This window comes from Cherax quadricarinatus, chromosome 42, assembly GCF_038502225.1.
Source record: "Cherax quadricarinatus isolate ZL_2023a chromosome 42, ASM3850222v1, whole genome shotgun sequence".
NCBI lineage: Eukaryota > Metazoa > Arthropoda > Malacostraca > Decapoda > Parastacidae > Cherax > Cherax quadricarinatus.
The window spans coordinates 13,468,893-13,489,541 of NC_091333.1; the positions used below are offsets into that span (position 1 = coordinate 13,468,893).

At 40.2% G+C, this 20,649-nt stretch overlaps 1 protein-coding gene across 4 annotated transcripts in view; it reads left to right on the forward strand.

Moving 5' to 3' along the window:
* The first annotated feature begins 609 nt into the window (after window positions 1-609).
* LOC128695708 (peptidyl-prolyl cis-trans isomerase FKBP4-like) overlaps window positions 610-20,649 on the forward strand; it is a 127,340-nt gene continuing 107,300 nt past the window's right edge. For 3 of the 4 annotated variants that reach the window (XM_070093297.1, XM_070093299.1, XM_070093300.1), the window contains exons 1-3: window positions 610-721; window positions 4,974-5,064; window positions 16,945-17,086. In XM_070093297.1, coding sequence (XP_069949398.1) covers window positions 4,993-5,064; window positions 16,945-17,086 — 214 coding nt within the window. In that variant the 5' untranslated portion in view covers window positions 610-721; window positions 4,974-4,992. Of the gene's footprint in view, window positions 722-4,148; window positions 4,330-4,973; window positions 5,065-16,944; window positions 17,087-20,649 lie in introns of all 4 variants that reach the window. The other variant, XM_070093298.1, reaches the window with a different exon arrangement.

Below are 20,649 nucleotides of genomic sequence, written 5' to 3' on the forward strand. Positions count from 1 at the left end.
CCACCGGATAAGCTTAGTGACCATCCACCGGATAAGCTTGGTGACCAACACCCACCGGATAAGCTTGGTGACCATCTCCCACGGGATAAGCTTGGCGACCACCACCCACCGGATAAGCTTGGTGACCATCACCCACCGGACAAGCTTGGTGACCATCCTCCACGGGATAAGCTTCGTGACCATCACCCACGGGATAAGCTTCGTGACATCACCCACGGGATAAGCATGCTGACCATCACCCACGGGATACGCTTGGTGACCATCCCCCACGGGATATGTTTCGTGACCATCACCCACGGGATAAGCATGGTGACCATCACCCACGGGATAAGCTTGGTGACCATCACCCACGGGATAAATATAGGGCGACCATCACCCACGGGATAAGTTTGGGGTGACCACCACCCACGGGGTAGGAATGGGGCGGCACCGCCCACAGGTGGGAATGGGATGTCTACATCCGACAGGATTGGCATAGGGTGCATTATAAAGCTATTAAACCAAACTTTATGTAAAACTGTATGTAGATTTCCTAAATAAAGCTCATCCATTTACCCATCATATGGAAATAGGCAAAAAAAAAAAAAAAAAAAAAAAAAAACAAGTTAGCGCTAATGTTAGCGTGTGTGGTGTGGCTGAGAAGCTGGGAACAGTGTGGAGGTTGACGCTCTTAATATATCACATTGTCATACGTTTTGTGCTTCTAACACTTGAATAATAGGTACGTCGTGATTATAACAATCACCAAATTGGCAGAGAAGTTTTCAGTATGCCAGATATACTTACACTTAAAGCAGCGTCTATTTTTATTGGAATGTATGTATATACTTAATATTATGCTCAGGATAAGGGAAGAATTCCATGCTCGTTTACGTTTTTTTGCAGAATATGACTGATTGTAATATGTCAGAAAGTAAATATAAGTAGGTCTTGATTATCCTGTTGGTTGTCATCTACACTACAGTAGATATTACCCAACAAAGGTATAATACATGTTCTTTTGTAATAACTTCATGTCAGTATTTATTTAACTTAATTTCTTACACAGATTTTTCAAAACTATTGTTTTCTCTGATGATGTCAGTCATATTTCTATGTATAAAATATGTTATTTGCTGTTTAAAATCGACAATATACAGTACCAAGATGTAACATGTGTCATTTGAGGAAATTGTAAATACCATACAATACCTTACTTGATGGCCTCTCATGATGGATCTCTTTATGCTGGTGAAGGTTCCTTGATGTTGGTGAGGGGCTCTTGATTTAGGGAATTGGATCTGTGCTCCAGTTCCCCGAATTAAGCCTGAATGCCTTCCACATCCCCCCCCCCCCAGGCGCTGTATAATCCTCCGGGTTTAGCGCTTCCCCCTTGATTATAATAATAATAATAATAATCTTTATGCTGGTGAAGGACTTTTGATCCTAGAAATTTGAGTTACCATACCCTTGGATCAAGCATGATTACCTCTTACTGTCCTGGTGCTGTATCACCTGCAGATCTTGTACTTCCTTAGTATAATAATAATTAGGAGCAGCAGTGTCAAAGAACTGATATCTGGCAGCAGAAGTCAGTTGTACCAGCAAGTAAGTTAATTTAAGTACAAGTACAAATAAGTACAATTATCATATATAGTTTAACTTATGTAAATTACCTTGTTCAGATGAGACATTTTACCTAGGATAACCCAAAAAAAGTCAAAGTGACTTAATTCCATTGGCTTCATACAAGTGTAAGAGCTGTTATCTTTCCCATATTTTGAACATAGCTTCATGAGGTAATATAAGTGGCTGTATGACCTGTATGTTCCATGGCTTGGTTGGCAACATTTCATCCTCACACACCGATTGTCCATGGTTCAACACGGGTGTAAATGTTGGTCGTTGTTCCTTAAACTTGCTGCCCCTGTTCACCTAGCAGTCAGTAGGTACCTGGGTGCTACTTGACTTGTGTGGGTTGCATCCTGGGGAACAAGATTGAAGGACTCCAGTGGAAATAGGACAGAACAAGGGAAGAAGATTGAAGAACCCCATTGGAAATAGGACAGAACAGTCCTTGGTGATGCACCAACTTACTTGGGTTATCCTGGGTGTTTAACCCTCTGGGTTAAAAATCCTAACAAATCTTATCATATTTTATGAGTTTAGTGTGTGCTTTAATATAATAATTTATGAGGTGGATAGGTAAATCATTGGAGATCTTGTTCAAATGATCAATAGCTCCACCAAGTGGGTCATTGTATGATTAAGACTCATTAAGAGAATTTTTTCCGTGGTGTCCCATAGTTCAATCGCTAGTGCACTCAGCTCTCACACTGAGGTCCAGAGTTCAAATCTCCTCTGGTATGGCTGGAAAACATTAGGGATGTGTTATCATGTGGGGGTTCGAACACGTGGATAGGGTAAAGTAATACTCACGTAGGCTGGAAGTACGTATAATTACGGATGTGTGAAGCGCCCTAACAGCCGTGAACCTGCCTCCTTGCTCACTCTCGTATAACTGACCGCCCACAGTACCCATATGTGGGGGTCTTTGAAATATTGCTGAGGTCAGCGGCAATATGAATACAGACAGTGACTCAGGCAGAGACGGTTGGTAGTGAGTCATCTACTGGTACACTGGTTACTGGTAACTGGTTACTACTACTGAGAGTGTATCCCTAAGACACCTGCTGTCCCTGTCCCAGTTCACCCATAAGTTTAACCCTTAAACTGTCCAAACAGATCTATGTTCACATGCGTAGTGCTCCAAAAGTAGATCTATGTTTTTTTACATATTTTCAAATACAGTGGATCCTCGCCTAACGCTATTAATCCGTTCCTGAGAGCTCAACATTAGGCGAAATTATCGTTAGCCGAATTAATTTTCCCCATAAGAAATAATGGAAATCAAATTAATCTGTTCCTGACACCCCAAAGTATGAACAAAAAAAAATTTTTACCACATGAAATATTAATTTTAATACACACAAACTGAAGAAGACATGCACAGTTACATGACACTTACCTTTACTGAAGATCTGGTGATGATTGATGGGGTGGGAGGAGGGGAGACTGTGGATGGTGTTAATGTTTAGAAGGGGAATCCCCTTCCATTAGGACTTGAGGTGGTAAGTCCTTTTCCGGGATTACTTCCCTTCTTCTTTTAATGCCACTAGGACCAGCTTGAGAGTCACTGGACCTCTGTCGCACAACATATCTGTCCATAGAGGCCTGTACCTCCCGTTCCTTTATGACATTCCTAAAGTGTTTCACAACATTGTCAGTGTACAGGTTGCCAACACGGCTTGCAATAGCTGTGTGAGGGTGATTTTCATCAAAAAAGGTTTGCACTTTAAGCCACATTGCACATGTTTCCTTAATCTTTGAAGTAGACAACTTCTTCAATTTCTCTATCCCCTCCTCCAAAGCAGTTTCCTCATGTCTGGCCTCATGCTGTTGAAGATGATCCAGCAGCTCATCAGTGGTTAGTTCGTCATTGTCCTCTTCCACCAACTCTTCCACATCCTCCCCACTAACCTCCAACCCCAAGGACTTCCCCAATGCCACAATGGATTCCTCAACTGGCATAGGATTCCCAGGGTTAGCCTCAAACTCTTCAAAATCCCTTTTGTCTACACATTCTGGCCACAGTTTCGTCCAAGCAGAGTTCAAGGTCCTCTTAGTCATTCCCTCCCAAGCCTTACCTATAAGGTTTACACAATTGAGGATATTAAAGTGCTCTCTCCAAAACTCTCTTAGAGTCAGTTGAGTTTCTGAGGTCACTACAAAGCACCTTTCAAACAGAACTTTTGTGTACCGTTTTTTGAAGTTTGCAATAACCTGCTGGTCCATGGGCTGCAGGAGAGGAGTGGTATTAGGAGGCAAAAACTTCACCTTAATGAAGCTCATGTCCCCATAAAGTCGCTCTGCCACGTCTGTAGGATGACCAGGGGCATTGTCTAACACCAGGAGGCACTTAAGGTCTAATTTCTTTTCAATTAGTGTTTGCTGACTTAACCCAGAGGGTTAGTCACCCAGGATAACCCAAGAAAGTTGGTGCATCACCAAGGACTGTCTGTCTTATTTCCACTGAGGTCCTTTCAGTCTTGTCCCTCATGACACTACTCGCACCAGTGACTAACACCCAGGTACCTATTTACTGGCAGGTGAACAGTGACAGCTGGTGTAAGGAAGCATGCCCAACATTTTCACTCATGCTGGGGATTGAACTTTGGACACTCAGTGTTTGAGACGAGTGTGTTGCCATCCGAGCCATGGGTTCACATCCTGGGGAAGAAGACTAAAGGATCACAATGGAAATAAGCTACACTAATTGTCCTACTTAAGGTGAATTTGAATATTTTAAAATAAAAGGGGTTTGTATTTACTTAAAATTACAGTATTAATGAATTGCTTACAACATAATATTGTTTCTTTTACCATAACCCATTAATGTTCTATAGTAAATTTCATGAATGGATTTTCAAATACTTTTCACAGTATAAAATAAGGCCTTTCTAAGTAGACAAGTGGAGAGAGAGTGAGTGAGTGAGTTGCACAGAGGAACCATACTGAGACATTATTCCTGTGGAATCACTGAAGAAGTTTGTTCCACAGGTGAAACATCTTAATAGAGGTCCTCTCAATATGTACTTGTCTTTTTCTTCAGAAAAGTGATCTATTTAATAAACATTACAATTGTATATGCCTTCATCATTTTGTCTGCTTTGCCTTATTGTATTAGTAAATAAGTAAGTTTATTTAGGCACAGCTACATATAAGTACAACTATCGTACATAGTGTAAATTACCAAGGATAACTCAGAAAAGTCAGACAAAGTGGCTTACGTACATATTTCCATTGGGGTCCTTGACTATTCTCTTAAATTTTTCATTTTCATATTAAAATATTTTTGTGTACAACTTTTTTATTGTTTTTTTATATTATAATTTTATTTATTGATATGCATTCTTATCCTATAAATTTTTCAGGGTGTAGAAACTGGTAATAATGGTTGGTGAGGAACCAGATAAATTTATAGTTGATCTCACACCCAACAAAGATGGCGGTGTTTTAAAGGAGGTGAGTGCAGTAGACAAGATGTGTTACACTGAGTACAAATGCAAACAAAAATAGCCTGGAGTAATTTATAGAGTAAATATATCTGAAAGAAAGTTAGTGCAGGATATGTACAGTACTTGTATGATTCAGTATAAGACAATCTTACCAAGGATAAACATCTGTTTATTGATTTATTTGGCAGAACGTTAAACCCATTTAGGGCAAAAATTAATAATACTGTGACTGGAACAGTACACAAATAATCCTACACATAGGAGAGAGAAGTTTGCAACGACGTTTTGGTCCGACTTGGACCATTTACAAAGTCACACTAGTGCACAGAAGTGAGGGAGTCACTATATATAGGCAAGGGGGGACAAGGATGGGACCAAGAGAGGAAGAAAAAGTAGTAGTGGTAGTGGTAAGGCTGGTAGTGGAAGTGGTAGTAGAAAGTAGAGAGAGTAGTGTAGTGGCACAAGGAAGGGGAGTAAAGGGTAAAGGGAGGTAAAAGTAATGGTAGTAACAATAGTAGTAGAATTGGAGTTGTAATCATAGTATAAGTGGAGTCAGTCTAAGGACAAGAAAAAGGAGTACTGCAGTAGAGATAAGGGCCTGCAAGGGGTAGGACCAGGATAGAACACACTTAGGCAGAAGAAAGGAAAACAAAGAAAGAAAAAGGAAAAAAATAGGAAAGGAGAAAAGGTAGGGAAATGAGGAGGAGAAAAAAGGATCAGGTCAAGTCATAAGTGTTCTGAAGTTTAGAGTATTTGACAATGTAATGAGAAAGGCATCTACAGAGACAAAGCCAGGACTAAGATTCATATAAGGAAAGCTGTGTATAAGGGATTATCCAACAAGACAGCACCTATGAAGGCTAGAAATAGGCTAGAAGTCCTCTGCTAAAACTGTCTACCCTATTTCTAGCCTTCACAGTTGGCATCTTGTTGAATCATTCCTTATATGTACACAACTTTCCTTGTATGATTCTTAGTCCTGGCTTTGTCTCTGTTGATGCCTTTCTCATTACATTGTCAAATACAGTACTCCAAACTTCAGAACACTCATGACTTGACCTGATCCTTTCTTCTCCTCCTTTCCTTACCTCTCCTCCATTCCTATTTTTTCCCTTTTTCTTTGTTTTCCATTCTTCTGTCCAAGTGTGTTCTGTCCTGTTTTTCCCTAATGTATTTTTGGCCCTACCCCTTGCAGGCCCTTACCTCTATTACGGTACTCGTTATTTTTGTCCTTAAACTGATGCCACTTCTACTACTATTATGACTACCACTGCAATTCTACCACTATTGCTGCTACTACTGCAATTCTACTACTGTTGCTACTACCACTGCAATTCTACTACTATTATTTCTATCATTACTTTTGCCTCCCTTCATTCCCCTTTCTGTGCCATTACATGTATATTACTATCCCTACTTTCTACTACCACTACAGTGGACCCCCGGTTAACGATATTTTTTCACTCCAGAAGTATGTTCAGGTGCCAGTACTGACCGAATTTGTTCCCATAAGGAATATTGTGAAGTAGATTAGTCCATTTCAGACCCACAAACATACACCTACAAACGCACTTACATAAATACACTTACATAATTGGTCGCATTCGGAGGTAATCGTTATGCGGGGGTCCACTGTATTACTATTACCAATACATCCACTACCAGCCTTACCACTACCACTTCTTTTTCCTCTTTTGGTCCCAGCTGTATAGCCCTTGTGGCTTAGCGCTTCTTTTTGATTATAATAATAATAATCTTTTGGTCCCACATTTGTCCCCTTACCTATATATACTGGCTCACTCACTCTTTTGTGGAGTCTTCTGTCAGATGTCAGGTGTTCAGCACACCTCCAGAGAATCTCCTGAGTAGTTCTGGCATTCAGGCTGCAGCCCAAGTGCCAAGAATGGCTCATTTGGAGTTGTAACACTCACCGTGCCCTTGTCATAGGGCTTCCCTCACCACAAGGCTGTAAACAGTACTCCACTTGACATGAATGCTCACCATGCCCCTGCCATAGGGCTGTCAATGGTACATCACTTGTGCAAACTCCGACACACTTTTGGGAGCCACTGCCAGGCCACCACTTGGAGAAGACCCGAGCCAGGACCTGTCCTGGCAAACCTACATGAACATGAACTCTTTTGCATTAGTGTGACTTTGTAAATGGTCCAGGTCAGACCAAAACATCATTGTAAGCCTCTCTCTTCTATGTGTGGGTTATGTGTATAAACCTCTTTGGATTACTTGGCTCACAGGGTGGTAGAGACTCCTTGAGGTTACCTTGAGGCAATTCTGGAGTCACTTCCTCCATGGCCTGGACTCAGACCAGGGCCTCCTGGTTGTGTGCTTGATCAACCAGACTGTTAGTGCTAGCCCATGCAATCCAGTGTATGCTCCACATCCCAGCTGATCAGAAACTGACCTGAGGAATTTACTAAGTTCCCTCTTGAAGAATGCCTGGGGTTTGTTGATAATTTCCCTTTTACATAAAGGGAGTGTGTTGAAGAGTCAAGGTCTCTTATAATTACAGTGGACCCCCGGTATTCGATGGCATCGGTATTCGATGGCATCGGTATTAGATGAATCCGGTATTCAATGCATTTTATCGCAAAAATTTTGCCTCGGTATTCGATGCGATTCGTACGAGACGTGTCCACGTGTGGCCTGAACTGCCCCGTGTGTGCCAGTGTTTACAAGCCAGCCAGTGTGTGCGCATCTAAGGATACATTCGGTACTTTCCACATTATCACTGTTTTTGGTGCTTTTATCTGCAAAATAAGTCACCATGGGCCCCAAGAAAGCTTCTAGTGCCAACCCTTCGAGAAAAAAGGTGCTAATGACTATTGAAATGAAGAAAGAGATAATTGGAAAGTACAAAAGTGGAGTGCGTGTGTCGGAGCTGGTCAGGCTGTATAGTAAACCCCAATCAACCATCTCTTACTATAGTGACCAGGAAAAGGCAATCAAGGAAGCTGTTCTTGCAAAAGGTGCAACTGTGATTATGAAACAGCGACCGCAAGTGTTAGAAAATGTTGAGAGACTATTATTGGTGTGGATAAATGAAAAACAGATAGCAGGAGATAGCATCTCTCAAGCGATCATTTGTGAAAAGGCTAGGCAGTTGCATGACGATTTGGTAAAGAAATTGCCTGCAACTAGTGCTGATGTGAGTAAATTTAAGGCCAGCAAAGGTTGGTTTGAAAGATTTAAGAATCGTAGTGGCATACATAGTGTGATTAGGCATGGTGAGGCTGCCAGTTCGGACCAAAAAGCAGCTGAAAAATATGTGAGGGAATTCAAGGATTACACAGACAGTGAAGAATTTAAACCTGAACAAGTGTTTAATTTCGACGAAACAGACCTGTTTTGGAAGAAAATGGCAAGCAGGACCTACATTACTCAGGAGGAAAAGGCACTCCCAGGACATAAGCCTATGAAAGACAGGCTTACTCTGTTGATGTGTGCCAATGCTAGTGGTGATTGCAAAGTGAAGCCTTTATTGGTGTATCACTCTGAAACTCCCAGAGTGTTCAGGAAAAACAATGTCCTCATGGCTAATTTGTGTGTGCTGTGGAGGGCAAACAGTAAGGCATGGGTCACTAGGGACTTTTTCTATGACTGGTTACACCATGCATTTGCCCCCACTGTGAAAAATTACCTAATTGAAAAGAAATTAGACCTTAAGTGCCTCCTGGTATTAGACAATGCCCCTGGTCATCCTACAGACTTGGCAGAGCGACTTTCTGGGGACATGAGCTTCATTAAAGTCAAGTTTTTGCCTCCTAATACCACTCCTCTCCTGCAGCCCATGGACCAGCAGGTCATTTCCAACTTCAAGAAACTGTACACAAAAGCTATGTTTCAAAAGTGCTTTGTAGTGACCACAGAAACTCAACTGACTCTAAAAGAGTTTTGGAAGGATCACTTTAATATCCTCAATTGTATAAACCTTATAGGTAAGGCTTGGGAGGGAGTGACTAAGAGGACCTTGAACTCTGCTTGGAAAAAACTGTGGCCAGAATGCATAGACAAAAGGGATTTTGAAGGATTTGAGGCTAACCCTGAGAAGCCTATGCCAGTTGAGGAATCCATTGTGGCATTGGGGAAGTCCTTGGGGTTGGAGGTTAGTGGGGAGGATGCGGAAGAGTTGGTGGAGGAGGACAATGAAGAACTAACCACTGATGAGCTGCTAGATCATCTTCAACAGCAAGAGGCCACACCTGAGGAAACTGCTTCGGAGGAGGGGGTAGAGAAATTGAAGAAGTTGCCTACTTCAAAGATTAAGGAAATGTGTGCAGTGTGGCTTAAAGTGCAAACCTTTTTTGATGACAATCACCCTAACACAGCTATTGCAAGCCGTGCTGGTGACTATTACACTGACAATGTTGTGAAACACTTTAGGAATGTCATAAAGGAATGAGAGGTACAGGCCTCTATAGACAGATATGTTGCGCAACAGAAGTCCAGTGACTCTCAAGCTGGTCCTAGTGGCATTAAAAGAAGAAATGAAGTAACCCCGGAAAAGGACTTGCTACCTCAAGTCCTAATGGAAGAGGATTCCCCTTCTAAACACTAACACCTCTCCCCTCCTTGCATCCCATCAATCATCACCAGATCTTCATTAAAGGTAAGTGTCAATTTATCGTAAGGGTTCTTAAATGGAGATATCGTAGGTTGAAGGTAGACACACTTGTGGGATGGTAACTTATATTGTCAGACTGAGATGATGAGGGATGGAGCCCGCTGCCTTGCCTGTCTGCTGAATGGTCTGCCGCCGAGTGAGGCCGGGGCAGAGGTATGAGCCTACACATGTGCATCCCGTGACGTCACACGAAGCCACAGGCCTACACGGGATCTCCTATCTAAAGCACATGGATGATACTAATACATGCTATATAACACAGGGATCAGCAACTATGCTGACGAATTATTCTATTGTTATTGTTGTAATTGTAATTATTCTATTGGATTAAACTTAATATTTCATGTGGTAAAAAATTTTTTTTTCATACTTTTGGGTGTCTTGCACGGATTAATTTGATTTCCATTATTTCTTATGAGGAAAATTGATTTGCTTTTCTATATTTTCGGTATTCGATGAGCTCTCAGGAACAGATTAATATCGAATACCGGGGGTCCACTGTACTGTTTTATTATTCTTGGGTGCCCATTCTTTCAAGAAATTCACAAGTACTCACACCAAATAATGAAGACAACAACAATATAAATTCTACTTAAGTTTAGAATGTATTTAAGAGTGACAGTATGATCATCATGATTGTAAGCTCTAGAAAAAGCATGAACAGATTCCCTACTCTTAAGAAACACTGGTAACCTGTTATACAGTCTGGAAGCTACATAAGAAAAGGCTCTTTCTGCAAATGATTTCTTCCCAGCAGCAGGAGGCTCAGTCAGCTTGAAAGGGTTTGTAGCAGTTCATAGAAACACTCCTGAGCCCAGTGTAAAAAATACAGGCACATTACCAAAATTGGATTCATTAAACTCAATAGCTTTAAATGTTAATAGAGTTTAAATTCAATTATGGCCTTAACAGGGAGCAGGTCACATAACTAGGGACTAGCAAGAACTCCAGGTGGGAGTGAAAATAACATACTAGTTGCATGATTCAGTACAGAGCAAGTAATTAGGCAAACCTGCAAACTGTTGCAAAAGTCAGTATGAGAAGAAACTAGTAAATAGATAAGGATCATGATGCTCTGCCTGTCAATGTATGTCTGACTGCATAGTGATTATGAAGGTGAAAATGCAAGAATTAGCAATGAAGCTAATGTGCCCAATAAATAACAGTGAAGAATTCAGATTAGTTACTGAACCAACAGACTGCAAATTGGCAGCTGCACTGTCAAAAGGGCTAATATTTCCAGTCTGTATATCCCAGAGGTTTCCCTTGATAATCAGACTCTTACCCTTCACTTAGTTTCAATCTTCTATCAGTCATTCAGATCCACATAATCAGCAAATTAAAACCAAAATGATGTTTTGCATTTTCCATGTTCAAAACCCAGATGTAGACCTGTGTGTTGTCAGCATAAAATTGATGATCAACCCCCATGGGCATCTAGTAGTAAGGGACTAAGCCACTAATATAAATAGTAAACAATACTAGCAGAAGAACAGAGCTCTGAGGAACACAACAGAGCAAAGGAGATGGTTTAGTTACAAAATCATTGACTAGTACAGTGGAATCTCGGTTTTCGTATCCCTAGTTTTTTGTAGGATTCGATTTTCAAAATTTTGTCCCAGTTTTCGTACATCAACTCAGTTTTCGTAGAGTTGAAAATGGTCTGTACCAAACTCGTCTGCCTGCCCGCGTGACTTGACCACTCAAGCTCACACACAAAGCAACCCATGCGTTTGTGACTCAATCTGGTTTTGTTTCTCGTTGAGTGAGCATCACCCTGCGCTTTCATCTGAAACATTTCATAATAATCCATTGTTTTTTGTGCTTATTTATTGAGTGCGACTGCTAAATAAGCCACCATGGGGCCAAAGAAAGTTCTGAGTGCCAGCCCTTTGATAAAGAAGGCGAGAAACATGAAAGAATTCAAGAAAGAACTCGTAGCAAAGGACAAAAGTGGCGTATGTGTGGCTGATCTCACCAGCATGTACAGGAAGTCCACATCAACAATCAGTTCCATCCTGGCGTAGAAAAATGAAATCAAGGAAGCTGGTCTTGCGAAAGGGATAAATGTGCTAACGAAACAGAGATCACTGCAGTGAGGAGGCGGTGGAGATGTCCTGTCTAAGGGCAATGTGTGGTGTAAATATTATGCAGAAAATTCAGTGTGGAAATTAGGAGAAGGTGTGGAGTTAATAAAAGTATTAGTCAGAGGGCTGAAGATGGGTTGTTGAGGTGGTTTGGTCATTTAGAGAGAATGGATCAAAGCAGAATGACATAGAGAGCGTATAAATCTGTAGAGGAAGGAAGGAGGGGTAGGGCTCGTCCTCGAAAAGGTTGGAGTGAGGGGGTACAGGAGGTTTTGTGGGCGAGGGGCTTGGACTTCCAGCAAACATGCGTGAGCGTGTTAGATAGGAGTGAATGGAGACGAATGGTATCTGGGACCTGATGAGCCGTTGGAGTGTGAGCAGGGTAAAATTTAGTGAAGGAATTCAGGGAAACCAGTTATTTTTATATAGCCGGATTTGAGTACTGGAAATGGGAAGTACAATACCTGCACTTTAAAGGAGGGGTTTGGGATATTGGCAGTTTGGAGGGATGTGTTGTGTATCTTTATACGTATATGGTTCTAAGCTGTGATTATGTATGAGTGAGGTGACAGTGTTGAATGATGAAAGTATTTTCTTTTTGGGAATATTCTTTCTTTTTGGGTCACCCTGCCTCAGTGGGAGACGGCCGACTTGTTGAAAAAAAAAAAATACATAATACGTACATAATAATTATTCAGAATGCTGCCGCTAGTTGACACGGCTGATGGCCGTACACGTTTACATCGCTGTGGGAGCAGTTCTCTTGTGCTTGTATGCATTCTTTACAGTCATTTTGCCAAATTTCCTTTTTCTTACCATGGGTCCTAAGAAAATAAGTGCAAAGGACAGTGCTGAGAAGAAAAAGACAATTTCCATGGACTTAACCAGGCAATACATCATATGCTGCACCCTCAGCATCCCCCACCCTCAGCATCCCCCACCCTCAGCATCCCCCACCCTCAGCATCTCCCACCCTCAGCATCCCCCATCCTCAACATCCCCCCATCCTCAACATCCCCCCATCCTCAACATCCCCCCATCCTCAACATCCCCCCATCCTCAACATCCCCCCATCCTCAACATCCCCCCACCCTCAACATCCCCCCACCCTCAACATCCTCCCACCCTTATCATCCCCCCACCCTCAACCTCCACCACCATCTCTGCTCAAAGTCTGTAAGTACATATACACTTTATATAAACAGTTTTTATATGATATTTCTTATTTATAAATACAGTGGAACCCCGGTTAACGATGTTTTTTCACTCCAGAAGTATGTTCAGGTGCCAGTACTGACCGAATTTGTTCCCATAAGAAATATTGTGAAGTAGATTAGTCCATTTCAGACCCCCAAACATACACGTACAAACGCACTTACTTAAATACACTTACATAATTGGTCGCATTTGGAGGTAATCATTATGCGGGGGTCCACTGTATATTGTTTCAATGTTTTCCTTAGAAAACTAGTGATCTACTGTAGTTAGCCTCAAAAATACTCCATTTTACAGTAAGAGCATGGGAAGATACTACAGTATAGTCAAAGTTGGACAGAAATGGCAGACACTTCTGCCGTTGCCTCTGCCACCATATTATGGCCTATTTTATTCATTCTAGAGTATATATCATGTTTCTGTGTTAATTATATTGTTTATTATGTCATATTAGATGAATTGTGATAGATAAATAAGCCATACAGTTGATAATAGCATCATATTGAAGTATTTTTTTCTTAGTCTCCAGAGTGCAGGAGTGGATTAATGGCTTTTCATTTAACTTAAATGAGGAGAATTAATTTGATATACGAGTAAATTGAGTTACAAGCTAGGTCACAGAACGGATTAAACTCGTAAGTCAAGGTTCCACTGTATAGACTAAACACACAGTAAAATATAACTCCCATGCAAAAAAAGGAAACAGTTGATCTAGAAGAGCACATTCAATCAATTTAGAAATGTAAGACTTGAAATAAGATGATAATTTGATGTGTTTTCCAAATCAGGAGAAGGCTTCTTGAGTAGGATGAACCAAAGCCCTTTTCATCAAATATGGAAAGCATCTACAGTGGCACCTCGGGATACGAACAGCTCAAAACTCAAACAATTATGTAGGTGTATTTATACAAGTGCTTTTGTAAGTGTATTTTTGGGGGTCTGAAATGGATTAATCTAATTTATATTATTCCTCATGGGAACAAATTTGTTCAGTAACGGCACTCGAACAGCCTTTTGGAACGAATTAAGTTCATATCCTGTTGTACCACTGTATACTTCGAAAACAACAGTTAATCAACACAGTTATAAAAGGGAATGTATAAGAGTATAGTGGTACCATCACGCTTATATGGATGTGTGCAATTTTCAGCATTTTAATTTTTATTTGTTTGTTTGCATAAAGATTTACAAAACTTTTGATATTCAGGCCAGTGAAATGTCTAAAGAGTAAATATAAGCTGTATACACTGTAGTAAAAGATGAGACACTTTCTAAAGAATATTAAGTTCTAATAATGTTGATAAATTTCAGTATAAAACTGTGTATAATATATTGAAAAAAGTTGTACACTAGCAAGAAAATATAATAATAAGATTTTGTTTTAATTTATAATCCAGAGGGTTAGTTGCCCAGGATAGGCTAACAAAGTTTGTGTGTCATCTGGAACTGTCAGTCTTATTTCCATCGAATCCTTGAAGCTTCTTCCGAGAGTGCAACCCACAAATGTTGACTAACATCCCAGGTATCTATTTACTGCTAGGTGAACAGTGACAGCAAGCATATGAAAACATGTCCAACATCTCACCTGCAGTAGGGAGCATATCCAGGTCCCTCAGTGTGTGAGCTAGGATGATATGAACTGAGCCATAAGCCCCCATAAAAATACAGTGCAAAACTGTAAAATACTTAATACAATTTTTTTATATTCATAATTAACAGTTAAAAGAAGCTTTATTTCAAGGCTATTGAACTGAATTTGTTGAATGGAAAATGTAAATACAATGGTATAAAACCAAGGAGATAAATATGGAGTACTTTATGTGTATGATTAAAAGTGAGATATTAGTTCCCAAAAATCTGTATCAATAAGTATTGTATTAGGTACAGCATTATAAGACTATGAGATAAGAAAGTAGCTCATGTGACTCCCAATTGACTCATAGCATGTGTTATAAATAAAAATGGAACTGCACATACAAGCTTTTACAATACAGATCTTTTAACCATTTCATTGTCCAGACCCCCAGAGTTAATACTGTTCTCATTGTCCACTTTTTAAAAAAAAAAATATTCTGAAATGGTAGAGAATGTTATTTTTTTTTTCAAGGTTATGATACCAGAAGTATGAAATTTGATGGAAAACTTAATGAATTACAAACATATAAATTTAGCTGTCTGGGCTCAGTTTGTGCATCAGCAATTTTCCCCACTTTGAGTCCTATTTTAAGCCACTTTCATTGCTCCAGTTGATCAAATTCTTAGAAAACACCTCAAAGCTGCTTTTTTTAAACCAAACCAACAATAGGAGTTTTGCTTTTCCCATCATGCATCACATGGGAAAGTTTTTTTTTTTTTTTTGTACTGTGCACACTCACTGCACAGATCTTTCACTCATATCTAGGCCAAAATTTACCACTCACAGCTTATCTGAGTGAGCTGAGCTCATGATGTAACACTATGTGAGGTACCCTGGTCTCAATGACAATAATAATAATAATAACAACTTTATTTTTACAAGTACACCTACCATCCAACTTACGACCTGCTCGACATACGACCATTCGACTTACGACCTTGTTTTCTATGCCAAATTTCTGGGAAATAAGCAACTGTTTGTGCTGTACACAGTGTTTATCCTAAACCTTACAGTATAAAATACAGTACTAACAGCATAAAAAGTAAAGTAAAAAATGAAATACCAAAATAAAACAATAAAATAAAGTCATTACAAAAATGTGATGTTGATATTCAGTAGTAAGATTTGACTTACGTCCATTTCGACTTACAACCGGTTTCTCGGAACCAAACTCGGTCATAAGTTGGATGGTACCTGTACTTGTACAAGGTATACATACCTAGCTGACATCAGCGTCACACTACTATATAGAAGGCCGGTTATTATGCAGAGCATTTCAGGCAAATTAGGTCAGTTCTATCCCAGGATGCAATCTACACCAGTCAACTGACACCCAGGTACCCATTTTACTGATGGGTGAACAGGGACAGCAGATGTCTTACGGAAACATGCCCTAATGTTTTCCAGTCATACCGGGAATTCGATTTCCGGACCTCAGTGTCTGAGCTGAGTGTGCCAGCAATCGAGCTACATGACACCCACTGTGATGTGACGGCCACTGAAAGGGTTAAATGGCATGTAATTTTTAATTTTACAGTTGAGGAATACAGTGGACCCCCGCTTTACGATCAGCTCCCAATGCGACCAATTATGTAAGTGTATTTATGTAAGTGCGTTTGTATGTGTATGTTTGGGGGTCTGAAATGGACTAATCTAATTCACAATATTCCTTATGGGAACAAATTCGTTCAGTAATGGCACCTGAACATACTTCTGGAATGAAATAATATCGTAAGCCGGGGGTCCACTGTATTTAGCAAAACAAATTTTTCCATGTATAACACAGATTTTCTGTTCGGGATTATTTATACTATATAATTTTTGTGTTTCACTTCTTTCACTACTTTTAAAACTTAGAAATTTTAACTAGTTGGTAACAATGCTGGGTTGAACTCTATATGTCATTCTCTAATATATAGTAGTTAATGTTTCTAGGATTATTATAATTTCAGGCAATTTAACCCTTAAACTGTCCAAACGTGGATCTACGTCCACGTGCGGGGGGCTCCAAACTTAGATCTACATTATTTGTTTTACATACTTTCAAATGGGGAAAATCCAGGTTGGAGTGCTACGCACGTGAACGTAGATCTACGTTTGGACAGTTTAAGGGTTAATAACTCGCTTTTTGGTTTATAAGAACCATGCTTGATTTTACAAAACCCTAGTTTCTAGAGGGCCACAAAATACTGTATTGGCAATGAAAGGCACCTATCAGTTTTATGAATGACTGGCAGTGGCAAAAGAATGAATTCCTCTGAAATTAAAGCATGACTTTACATAAATAACTGTTGTTGTTATCCACAGATTTTAAAATCAGGAGAAGGTGAAGAAGGACCCTTACAAGGTGATCGTGTATCTGTCCATTATGTGGGAACTCTTGAAGATGGAACAAAATTTGACACTAGTCGTGACAGAGGGGAACGCTTTGATTTCACCCTTGGCAAAGGTAGAAAATATATTGTTATGAATAGTAATTATTGTTATTTCTTAAAGTTCAACTAAGATTTGATGTTATAACTACTTCTGGGATCTAGACAAAGTGATCAAGGGTGGGCTTGATACCGAACCTGTTGAACCAGTCGCTAACTTACAGTGCTCATCACGGCATTATGCTGCACACTTATTGAGGTTTTTCATACTTGGTGCTGCGTCCTTTACGCTTAATCATGTCCCTCAGCCGTGTAGGAAGACACACCAATTCTTGTGGGTTTGGGGAGGTATATTATTCCAGAGCAGCCTCCAGCAGTGGGCCAGAACTGATATCCTTGCCCAGTAAACTTTGTTTCACTATTGACCAGAGGTTCTCAATAGGGTTTAGATCTGGGGAATTGTCTGGCCAGTCATTAAAGAACCTCACTTCAGAGTCCTTAAGCCATTGAACTACAGATTTGGCGGTATGACACAGTGCACCATCCTGCATAAAAACTGTAGCCCCACACTTGTCAAACGGCTCGGGTAAATTGTCACACAATAACTCCAGGTACTGTGGAACCTTGGTTTTCATATGCCCCAGTTTTTATAGGATTCAGTTTTCAACGACTTCTTTTCGTTAAAAATTTGTCCCAGTTTTCGTACATCCACTCAGTTTTCATAGAGTTGAAAGTGGTCCGTACCAAATGCGTCCGTGTGACTCGGCCACTCAAGCACCCACACAAAGCATCCCATGCGTTTGTGACTCAGTCTGCCTTTGTTTCTCATTGAGTGAACATCACCAGAACAGCAACAGACTGCAGCTGAGGAAATTGCTTCAGAGGAGGAGGAAGAGTGAGGGGAGAATGTGCTTTCTCCAGTGATTAAGGATATGTGTGCAAAGTGGAGTGAGTTGCAAAGTTTTGTGGAGAAATACCACCCTAACAAAGCTGTTGCAAGCCATGTCTGCAACAGATTTTTTGTGCGACAAGGGTACAGTGACTCTCAAACTGGTCCTAGTGCCAGTAAAAGACAAAGAAGGGAAGTAACTCCGGATAGGGCCTTGATATCTGAAGTCCTTATGGAAGGGGATTTCCCTTCCAAACAATAACCTCTCCTCCCTCTCCCCTTCTCACCATCTTCCATATGCCAACAAGAGTCTTGATTAAAGGTAAAAGTTATGTTAAATGTTCATTTATCCATTTCATTAGTCATTTATATTTATTTCTCATTGTTTTCTGTATGTAAAAATATAGTTATTCTCTATAAAATGTATTTTTTGTTAATATTTTTGGGTGTCTGGAACGGATTAATTGAATTTCCATTATTTCTTATGGGAAATATTGCTTCAGTTTTCGTACGATTCGGTTTTTGTCAGACTTCTTAGAACGGATTAATCACGAAAACCATGGTTCCACTGTAATTACACTGGTTCATTTACTTGTTTTTGGGAAGCACAATAAGTTCAACACTCTGAGCACTGAAACACCCCCAAACCATGAGCAAGTCTGGGTGTTTGGTGGTCCCATGGGTGTAGTGTGGGTCTAGCGGGTCACTACCTCTGGGCCGGTACACGTCCCCCACGGTTACAGGTGATGGTAAAGGTTGCTTCATCACTCCAAAGTACACCTACCATCCGACTTACGACCTGCTCAACTTACGACCACTCGACTTACGACCATGTTTTTTATGCCAAATTTCTGGGAAATAAACAACTATTTGTGTTGTACACAGTGTTTATCCTGAACTTTACAGTATAAAATACAATACTAACAACTTAAAAAGTAAAGTAAAACATGAAATACCAAAATAAGACAATAAAATAAAGTCATTACAAAAATGTTTTGTTGATATTCAGTAGTAAAGTTCGACTTACGACCATTTCGACTTACGACCAGTTTCTCGGAACCGAACTCGGTCGTAAGTCGGATGGTAGGTGTACTTCAGACCACTGTTGAGGATTCCAGTGAAAATATTTCTTTGCATAATCCAGCTTACGTTTCTTCTGTGTCTTGGAGAGGATTGGTTTCTTAACCTGGTGGTGACTACTGTAGCCCAGTTCTGACACAAGTCTGCTAACAGTTCTTACAGACACCTCTGAGAGAAGATGTGGGTTCTTTTCTTTCAATTCTTTACCATTTATCTTAGGTGTACTCTCTAGCTGCTTCTTTAACACAGTTAAGGTGCAAACAGATGTCTTCGAGGGGCCAGGCTGAGGTTTGGCAGACAGTATCTCGACACTGCGACCAGCCTTGAAATGCTGCACCAACTTCCTCACTGAATGCTTACACACACCAACATTCTCCACTATTTCTTTCGTCTGATGCCCAGCTTTGTGAAGCCCTATGATATGAGCTATAGTTTCAGGTGTTGCAGACTTCTTTACCCATAATCAAACATGTATAGCCCCAAAACCAAAGGAACACCGGACGAAAGATGCGGTGGATGAGAAGCAAAAGTGCAGCACTTCCTCTCACCACGGCAGCCACGTGAGCACTGAGGAGTCACTGTGGATTGTGGCAGAAGGCTGTGATGGCTGCTGTCCAGCATAATCCCCTGATGAAAAAAGACCCCCCTGTATGGTAGACCTTTGATTTTTGTGACAGCATTATGCAGGGACGCTCACCCGGCATAATGCCGTGATGAGCACTGTAGAGGTTGAGTGATTGCAAGTAAGGTCTGATGGCAGTGAGCTGCCATTGATTCTTGTAGTGGGCACTTTACTAACCTTATAATTGCATTTAAAGCTAATTTAATATACTAGAAAGTTGGCCACTTTGATGCCAAGTTAATTTATGTAGGTTGAAGTGTGTGTCTGATTAACCCTTTCAGGGTCCGTCCCGTAGATCTACGGCTTTGCGTTCAGGGTCCAAACCGTAGATCTACGTCATGAGCTCAGCTCACTCTGATAAACTGTGAGTGGTACACTTGGGCCTAGATATGAGAGAATACATCTATGTGGCATGTGTGCACCACATAAAACAAATCCTGCAGCACACTGTGTATAATGAGAGAAAAAAACTGAAACCAAGATTTTCGATTAAAACAGCAACTTTGCAGTGTTTTTTCGTATGTTTTTTATAGTTGTATTTGCAATTTCTTGGTCTCATTTGATAGAATGGAAGACATATTACAGAAATAGAGATGATTTTGATTGGTTTTAGCACTGGAAATGGCTTGAAACTGAGCTCAAAGTAGCGGAAATGTTAAATTTTTGTCGATGTTCAAGAGTAAACAAACGACCTCACACGTCTAATACACGCCAGCTGGTGGATCTAATACACATTCACAAATGTGGTGATGATATTTATACAATTATTACAATATTGCATAACAGTAAATCTTCTATTTTTTGGTGTGAATAAAAATTCATTATGTAAATAAAAAATCAAAATGGGATTTATTTGTAAAGCCTCAAAATGTAACTAATGAACCGAGGAAATGTTAGTTTAGTGCTAGGAATGCCTACATTGTTTATTCTGGATGCTATTTTGAAATTGGAATATTTTGAACTTTGTGTTAAATTGGCCAAATTACCAATTTCCGATCACTTTATTTTGTAGTTGAAACAGTTGACTTGGCGATTTCTTGTGCTCAATC